The sequence below is a fragment of the Gadus chalcogrammus genome, chromosome 2 (genome assembly GCF_026213295.1).
Source record: "Gadus chalcogrammus isolate NIFS_2021 chromosome 2, NIFS_Gcha_1.0, whole genome shotgun sequence".
NCBI classification, from domain to species: domain Eukaryota; kingdom Metazoa; phylum Chordata; class Actinopteri; order Gadiformes; family Gadidae; genus Gadus; species Gadus chalcogrammus.
The window spans coordinates 23769870-23779311 of record NC_079413.1 but is presented as its reverse complement, the minus strand read 5'-3'; the positions used below and the strand labels follow the sequence as shown (position 1 = coordinate 23779311).

General features: G+C 47.9%; 1 protein-coding gene across 1 annotated transcript; it reads right to left on the bottom strand.

Annotated features, from left to right (window-relative positions):
- Positions 1-6: 6 nt before the first annotated feature.
- On the bottom strand, positions 7-9160 carry LOC130401411 (guanine nucleotide-binding protein subunit alpha-13-like). The gene is made up of 5 exons (XM_056605139.1): positions 8623-9160; positions 6989-7218; positions 5557-5607; positions 4883-5083; positions 7-3793 (listed from the first exon to the last, which is right to left on the bottom strand). The coding sequence occupies exons 1-5, from the start codon at positions 8903-8905 to the stop codon at positions 3404-3406; spliced, it is 1155 nt and encodes a 384-aa protein (XP_056461114.1). The 5' UTR covers positions 8906-9160; the 3' UTR covers positions 7-3403.
- Between the last annotated feature and the right edge of the window lie 282 nt (positions 9161-9442).

Below are 9442 nucleotides of genomic sequence, written 5' to 3'. Positions count from 1 at the left end.
TGTTGATTCAAACTGGGCGAGTAAAAGGCTCAAGTTGAAACATGATTAATGATTAATCACATTGACAGACAATTTTAATAACTTGAGGCATTCTTCTGTTTCGCGGTACTGGTCGACAGAGAAAGCAAAGCCCTACTGCCTGGGGACTGGTAAGGGGTTAGCATGATACACATCTCAGTGTAGATCAATAACAATTACTCATGGTAAATAAATAGGCGTGGAGTTGAAAGTGCGCAACCACCATACAGTTAAATTCACTTTATATCATCCGAATACAACCGCCACACAAATTGATGTTTTATTGCACGACTGTCGCTCTAGTTGAAGGCACCAGGCTTGGATTACAACCGTCAAAAGCTATTTCAACGCCTGTATTTTGCTTGTCGAGAGAAGAGCATTCTTTCAGATCAGTCTGAATGTTTCAGTGTTAGGGTCGAACATGCATTTCAAACATTGGATGCACTATGTTTTGAGTCTTCGCCTAATGTCCAAACCATTTAATATTATAATGATGGGCTCTACATGGATCCAACAACAGCCCTCTCTGGCCGCAAGCAACACACTCATGAGTGCAAGGAACAGAATTCTCTTCCTTCAGAAGTCTGAATATCCAGATCCACTTAGCAGTTGTTTTCAAAATAAGTATTTTAGCATCTTGTAAATCATCAGTGATATTCATCCAGCTATTGCTTCAGAATGTCACTATTTGTTTAGAGAACATCAGGTGGATTTGTAGTGGACACAATGGTTGAGATTTACATAAGTTCCTTTTCCAGTCAATTTAAAAAGGCAGCGTTAAAAGAGTTGGGCCAGTTGTGACATCCTTTCTCAAATCACCGGTTGCTGCCACTTTAAATTCTAATAATAACGGTCGCCTGCAGGTTGAAATGGTTGCGTTTTCGCACACTTTTCCAATGAAAATAGAGCAACTCTCAACTCTTATTAGCATTTTGGCCCTCTGTCATTGTGAAGAAAAACAACCGCTTCTGAAGCATCAAACATTGCTGGAAATCAATACGGTGGCCTGCTAGGTAGGGAAGTTGAGTGGCACTATAGCTACTGGACACCAATGGAATCGCAAATATGAACACTTTAGAGCACAGTACAGTAAAATGGCATTTATCAGTACAGAGGACGAAAAGGCAGGGGTACCCAGAATAAAACACATTCAGAAGAAAACGCGTGTCTTGGGTGGTGGCACTTCTCGTTAAACAATGTGTTGGTCACCGACGCGTACGGCTTTGGCTCTACTTAACACTGGAGCCCAAGGATGGAGAGGCCACACCTTATCCTGATTCAATAAGAACCTGACATCCAACACCTACTCCTGAGGCTCAACATCCATTCAGAATCAGGTAATACAAGGTACCAGGACTCGCAATAGGATACGTTCCTCATCCCGTTCGCATGGGAGGACATGCTGCCAAGTGTGCTCACTGATGCCGTGGATGAATGCGTTTCCTCCCCTTAACAGCCGTCTGTTCTACACGGACCAGGTCGGTCACAAGGTCCGCAGGAACACTCTGCTGAGACATGTTACATCCTCGGGGCTCCGCAGCGGGGTCATGCATGCGACCGTAGCTTGCGTTCCGGCCCGAGCCAAACCTCCCAACGAAGGCGGCTACGGGCGTGCACTCGTCCTCTGGGTCGGTACAAAAGGCCTCTGTGCCCAGGCCCACACTTGGTTTATGATTTGTACGGAACAAGACACAGAGTGTGGCATTCAAACAGCTCTCATGTGCACACAGAGAGACTAACGGTCAGAGAGAATACACGAGACTGACGGTTAGAGAATACTGCAAGCGGGCGCTGAGGCTTCATTGCACACCGACGGGGACGAGAAAACGATTATAAAAAAGGTGTTGTATTACACCTTGGACTGACATTGGTCCCTGTCAACGACAGAAGAGTCGTGAGTGGAAAATACATAAGGGGCTGAGTGATAACATGCACACAAGCCAATGGTGTTTGTACAAGCACAACGTTCAGCTCACACATGTTCAGAGCCACCAGCTTGATCCCTTTTGGTTTCAAAGCTGTGCCGAGGAGAGGGCACTTGGTAAGGACGGGGAACCGGGCCTCCTGTTCACCAGCCGTTCACCCAATATGGGAAACTTAAGGGCCGGCGACCAGCCAGGGCATCATCAGAGGAACAAAGGCAGAGCCCATCCCCCAGGCCGTGTGGAAGGAAAGGCAAGAAGACACGCTGTTTCTTTTCAATGGTCACCAGGATGAGCTATACACAGGAGAGGCGCGGCCGTCGGGTGACAAAACAGGGGTCTTTTTGGAGGAAAAGAGGTTCAATCAAACCTCTAATTTGTTTGCGTTAATGTCGTCACAAACAACACAAAGTGGTCAAAACGTGCCCTGAGAATTAGCGTTCACCGTTCCCTCTTCGTAGCCAGCGTGAGCAGCCAATAAAGACATCTCTACGTCGACATTGAACGTGCCGGACTGCTACAAGCTCGCTCGTTTGTTTAGCCTCTCACAAACACCTCCATGGTCAAACAGCAACAGTATAATCTACAGTCACAATCATAAGTATGAACACCCACAAGAAATACATAAGTTAAAGATGGACTCATAGCTACGTATTTTTATAGACCTGTTAATATAACAAAATGACGTGCAAACAAATCTATCCGTTTAGGTTTTAAAGAAGAAAAAAAAAAAGGTTGAAACCTAGAAGTAAAACTGTCTTAAGTTTTGAGCGATGTTAACAAACATCATCATCACATCATCTACATGGCTCTCATGCGCCTCGACACAGCGCCTTCAGGAGAATCTCTGCTGCCTCACAGCCAAATCGTGTGATCAAAGTGCCGATGGAAGGTACAGAAGTGGTTTTAAAAAATAAAAAATTCATTTTACTCCCCTAAAAAGTTACTTTCACAAAAGGCCAATTCACAATCATACGACAACTGGACCGATCCTGCGCTACATGCCTCTCGTCGGACCGTAACACTTCTGCATCCAATCCCCCCTCTCTGACCACATGACGCGTGTTTGAACCAGAGGGATAATACGAAGCCGCACGACGCCTCGCAGAAAGGCCCCAGAAAGAACGTCATGGCGGGCCGGGAGCAGGTTGAGAGGCATCAGAGGAAGCTTTTACAGTGGTTTTAAAGAACAGTGGGGAGCGAGGGATCGATCCCCCAGGAAGGTTATGTTCAACGTCACAGTGAGCAGGTGGAGGAGAGCGGGGGGGCAGGGGGGATCGGTAGTGGCGTGTACCTAGACACCCTTTCTGTCAGAGTTCAGAGGGAGCGACGGCGTGGCAGTGGGGGTGACCGGCAGAGACGCTTCTCCAAGAACACCCGGCAGACGTGCAGGCTGACCTCAGACCTCCCGTGGTCCTCCTCCGCTCTCCGCGGTCCATAGGGTCTCCCCTCTGCCCCCCTCTTCACTGCAGCATCAGCTGCTTGAGGTTGTCGTGGAGGATGGTGTCCTTGACGTCGCGGAACACCAGGCGGATGTTCTCCGTGTTGATGGCCGTGGTGAAGTGGTGGTACAGGGGCTTCTGGGCCTGCTGCGCCGGCGGCTGCTCGCGCCGCTTGCCCCGGAAGCAGTCGACCAGGAAGCGCTGCACGTCGGCCAGGCTGCCCGGGTCGCCCGAGAACTCGGGGAAGTAGTCCCGGATGGACACGCGCGCCGCCACCTTGCGCTCCAGCAGGTCGAACTTGTTGAGGAAGAGGATGATGGAGACGTTGCTGAACACGCGGTTGTTCACGATCGTCTCGAAGATGTTGAGCGACTCGCTCAGACGGTTGGTCTGCCGGTCCTCCATCAGCACCTGGGGGGGGGGGGGGGGACGCGTTACACACACACACACGCCGTCTGCATTGTGTGTGTCATCAGCACCTGGGGGGGGGGGGGGGAGACGCGTTACACACACACACGCCGTCTGCATTGTGTGTGTCATCAGCACCTGGGGGGGGGGGGGAGACGCGTTACACACACACACGCCGTCTGCATTGTGTGTGTCATCAGCACCTGGGGGGGGGGGGACGCGTTACCACACACACACACGCCGTCTGCATTGTGTGTGTCATCAGCACCTGGGGGGGGGGGGGGGAGACGCGTTACACACACACACACACGCCGTCTGCATTGTGTGTGTCATCAGCACCTGGGGGGGGGGGGACGCGTTACACACACACACACACGCCGTCTGCATTGTGTGTGTCATCAGCACCGGGGGGGCGGGGGGACGCGTTACACACACACACACGCCGTCTGCATTGTGTGTGTCATCAGCACCTGGGGGGGGGGGGGACGCGTTACACACACACACACGCCGTCTGCATTGTGTGTGTCACGCTAGGAGATAATGGAGGCGAGGTTCACTGCTCCTCCTCGCCTATAGGGTGAGGTGCATCGGATTCCAATTCAAATATTGGGCTTCGTTTATTACTAAAAATTAGAACAAAATCAGACATTCAGGAGGACACATTGACTGCTTTGGTCAGCTTTTCAATTATATTGTAAAAAAATGTGGATAGACTCCAAACTGTTATTAACCTGTAACTTAAGGTTTTGGGATAACAAATCAAATAAAGGATGCACGTTTTTGTCAGCATCATAGATGGATGGCGGTAAAAGGATATTTGTCCACGCTCGACGTCAACCATCGGCTGCTCTCTGGGTGTAATGGGTAGGTAATTACCAACACAACGTCAGTATCAATGTCTGCAGTACCTGGACCGATTACACCAGCAATGTGAAGACACCAGCCCACCATGTCTGAAGTCACTCATTCGTCACAACATTCACAGTCATCTTGGGGATATTTTAGGGATTTCAGCTCGGATAAACCAACAAAACAACATTCATGCAGATGAAAAGCATTGATCACCCATCTATATCGGTAACCAGGCCTCACCTGGTCGTACTCGGAGGACGACACCAGGAACAGGATGGAGGTCACCGAGTCAAAGCACTCAAACCAGCGCCGGCGCTCAGAGCGCTGCCCCCCCACGTCCACCATCTTGAAGGGCACGTTCTTGATCTCAAAGTCGTACTCGTGGATGCCTTTGGTGGGTTTCCTGGCCAAGAGGATGTCTTGCTGGCTGGGAAGGTAGTCCTAAAGGGGACAGGCAGAATGAGAGAGAAAGTAGATGAAGCGAGTTGGGAGGGTATATGAGAATATAAATATATAAATAGAGTATTTCTTTCTTCATTTATGCTACAGTTGCAGCGGTTTAAAGTGTAAATGGAGAGCTTCCATCATGCCATCTAAACATTGATCATTCCAAATCAACGTAACATTCTCAGGCTGTTAAAGCTGCAGTGTGCAGGTTTTGCTGAGCCTCATTTTGAATTCAGAATGGCCTCTCGTGGGTTCCCCTTTACTTCAAGCACCTAACTATCTCCGCACAGCCCACCAATAGGTTAGGGGGTTTGAACATTGTTCAAAGACAGGACCAGCTCTATTCACGCAAAGAGACCACACAGGTGCTATTGTGGGGGACAGATCGGCATTAAAGGAACAAGATATCACTACGTGATCTAAAACAAGGCATTCAAGGCCTTGTGGTTCGGGCAGATGAAACTTACCGACTTGCCAAGCTTTTCCAAATTGTCCAGGAAATACTTGACCGACTCCCCCTAAGGAATAGAGAAGAGTTTCCCTGGTCAAGCACATGCATGTGATGGTAAAGCGCCTGTGAACCTAAAATCTTACTTTTGTTTTCAACTTCTTAGAATGTGTTCTATGAACTTCAACACAGTACTCATTTTATCATTAGCATAGACTAATTCAGATAAAAACATCCTATGTATTATCCAGTCTCCTACAGCCAGTTTGTGATGTTTTTCTAAATCTGGTCCAGTTCTTTTCCGGACATCGACTTATCGGAGGCACTTCGACTTGACTAATACAGTGGCACAGAACCCGACAGGGTATGCATTGGCCATGGTGTGTTTGGATTAGGGATGCAACGCCGAAAATGGCCCAAAACATTATTTGCGGTTTCGGCCGAAGGCGTAAAAAGGCAGAAGAAAAATACCGAACATTTCTATTTTTGATGATGTGAGAAAAAAAAAGCAACTGGTGTGAACTGAGCCGGGTGTACTTCATCAAAAGAGAGATTTAAAAAGAGCCGAACGTAAGTTTGTAGACAACTAAATGATGATACACGGAGGTGAAGAAAGAGCCGAGCGCACCCGTTCAAATGAATGATGAAATGAAGGAAAAACAGCCACATTCGGTATTCGGTTTCGCTGTCGGCCAACAGTTTCAGTATATTCGGTTTCGGTTTCGGCCAAGAACTTTCCTTTCGGTGCATCCCTAGTTTGGATACGGGGTCGTCTGGCCAGCGGTTAATGGGCTCCAGAGAGGTTTACATTTCTCACAAACGCCGTGGTTTGTGGCGCATTCAAATGCATTTATCATGTACACTGAACATTATAACACTGCACTCTACAAATGAATAATGCATGTAAGTAAAATCTATGCGAGATGTATTTATTTATGTGTAACTAAACCAGGACACGTTTTCTGCTGTAATCACCAACCAAACCCTATCACCCCTTCCATTAACTGACTCCCTCCCTGGGTTAACCATATGCTATTGCATGCAACTACCTCTCACAGGCTTATATGGTCACCCTGTCACCCGCTGAGCAAGCGTTGACGTGACAAACCCCTGCTCGGCTTAGTGAAACCCGGCCGCAGAACGACAAAACCCGATACCGTGTTTAAAGGCGTGATTCTGTTGTCATTTAGAAAGCCCCGAATGCCGTCATCCCTACTGGTGGTAACCCAGTAACGTCACACCCCTACTGGTGGTAACCCAGTAACGTCACACCCGTTCCCCTTTCAGGTCCAAATAGAACAATGGAGGGCAGACAAAGACGACGGCCACGGAGACGGGTCTCGTCGTAGCGAGGGTTCCGCTTTCTAAGGTCATCTCTTGTAGATCCCAAAACAAGAGGGACCGTACTGTATGGCCCCACTTGTCGTTTGGTATGCATGGTCCACACGTACCAGCTGGAACTCTCTGCGCCGGTCGTAGGCCTGCTGGATGGCGGCGTCGGCCCAGAGGGCTCTGATGGAGGGAAGGTAGTGCTGGAACACCTTGGTCTCCACCGTGCCGTGGCCGCTGGTCATGGCCGAGCGGGTGTCGAAGGCCATCATGGTGCTCCCGTGCCGCTGGTTGGCCGGGTCGCTCCAAGGGATGTGGAGCTTCTCCCGGGCGTCCACCAACACACGGACACCTGGAGGGAGGAGCAGGGGGTCATTGTGGCACCGTGGCGGAACTCTCTAGACAGTGGCATTCTGTGTGATCTGGAGCCTCGGCCCACACACACACACACACACACACACACACACACACACACACACACACACACACACACACACACACACCACACACACACACACACCACACACACACACACACACACACACACACGGCTAGTTGTAGGACTACATGCATTACTTTGTATGTAGAAAATTAACTCGACCTTGAACACACCCAGGCAAAAGAGCGATTATGTCTTTAAGATATCCTGAGGAAAATACAATTGGGTGTTTTTGCCTTTTCTGTCGTTTCATCATCAAGAAGACATCGTGTGTTTCCGCTGCAGGTGTTTTAGCGCATCAACCAGCTTTTAATTAAATAATATTAAGCTAAATGGTATTAATAACTATAGACATCCACCAAAACCAACGAAGGCTGTAATTACAGATCATATGACCAAGGGGGATAAATTGTGTTCAGGAGAAAAACAAGAATAGGCTGGCATCTCTTTGTTTAGCTTACCAATGGAGAGATCTTAAAACTGGTCCTAATGGCCAATGGTCGGAAGAGAGAGGGCCTGCTCCTTTACATGGGTCCAAGTCTCAATGTGAAAACACCCTTTGGTTTATATTTGTCTATTGTATTGTAGTATGCATGCAATATGTGTGCCGGTTGCCAAGGAGCCCAAACTGTTAATGGGTACAACAAATAATCGTGTCTATAATTAACATTCAGTCAAACTTCAAGATGTGCATTAGGACATCATAAATGTCCTCACAGGAGGACAGCTACTGACTAAACCAGTAAATGAATTGATAACAGTAATTATCCCTTTGAATCATTGCGCTATTGGGCGTGTGGTGGACAATTAGTTAGAAAACATTTTACACTTAGTTTATGCAAAACTGGGTCTTAAGACACAATGCTAAGGTGGTAAAACAACGTAAATACAACATGACTCTTTTAGTGTGATTGTAGTTTTAGGGAAAACCCCTCAGATCCTTGTGAAAATTGCGATTTAAACATTGACTATTACCAACAAAGCTTCGAGTTTCGCACAAAAGAATGAACGGTGTTTGTGCTGAAGCTGAACAATCTTACTGGGTCCCACGGGCAGACAAGCACAAATAACATGGGCGTTTCTCAGCGGCTAGTCGGCTAGCTCTGCGCGCTACAGCCCGACGCCCGGCTGGGGCGAAAAGTGAGAAAGTGCTCCTCCACTCGGCGCTGCGGCGTCATGGTGAGACGGCTAGCACGGCTAGCAACTTCCTACTCCCGAGCTAACTGTCCACTTGCCCCTTACCCAATATACACAATCACGTATAAATACTACCAAACGACTTGATAAGACAGTGAGCCGTGCAGGGTTCGACTTTACCTTTTATCACGTTGCTAAAAATGGTTCCTCTGAACTCCTCCTTGGCCCTCTGATCGAAGTCTTGTCCGTGGATGATGCGCATCTGCTTGAGGAAAGTGGACTTGCCACTCTCGCCCGCTCCGAGCAGCAGAATCTTCACCAGGCGCTTCACATACGTCTTGTCTCGGTTGAGACACTTGTCTATTTCCTTCGATTTTCGTACTTGTTCCGCTTCGCTACTCGTGAGGAGACAGTTAGGAAAACATAGCGATAAAAGGGACCGGGACGGCAGGAAATCCGCCATTTTTGAAACAACTTCATCGATACAGGCGGCAGGGAGGCTCGTTCTCGCGTCTCGCACTGACGGGCGGGGCGCGATTGCGCTAATGTATATGGGGGCGAGTGGACTGCATGACTGCGCGGTGCTGTAGCTATGGGCTGTAGGGTATAGGCCTGTGAGTCATGATTAAGAAAGGGCTAGACATTCTAACTTTTAAGTATGCTTAGAAAAGCTTCTTAAAAGTCTTAACACACGAGATTTAGTAATTGACCTTTAGCTTGGTCCTATAAGCCTAATCATTCTTTAGTATACTTTAGTCTTTGATGATCCAAACTTTGAAAGTTGAATTGGTTAACTTGGAAAATAACTTTCTTAAAAGGGTGATTAAATGTCAAAAATATTGTTGTGTCCAGATGTAAAATTGAAGGTTATTTTAGTAACAACATTTCAAGTTGTTACATAGCTTACAAGAACCAACACAGGGACACGTTCATACATTTAGAATGAATATTTTAAGCATTTTCCAATTCAGAGTACTGTACTACTACTCAATTGTTTCAG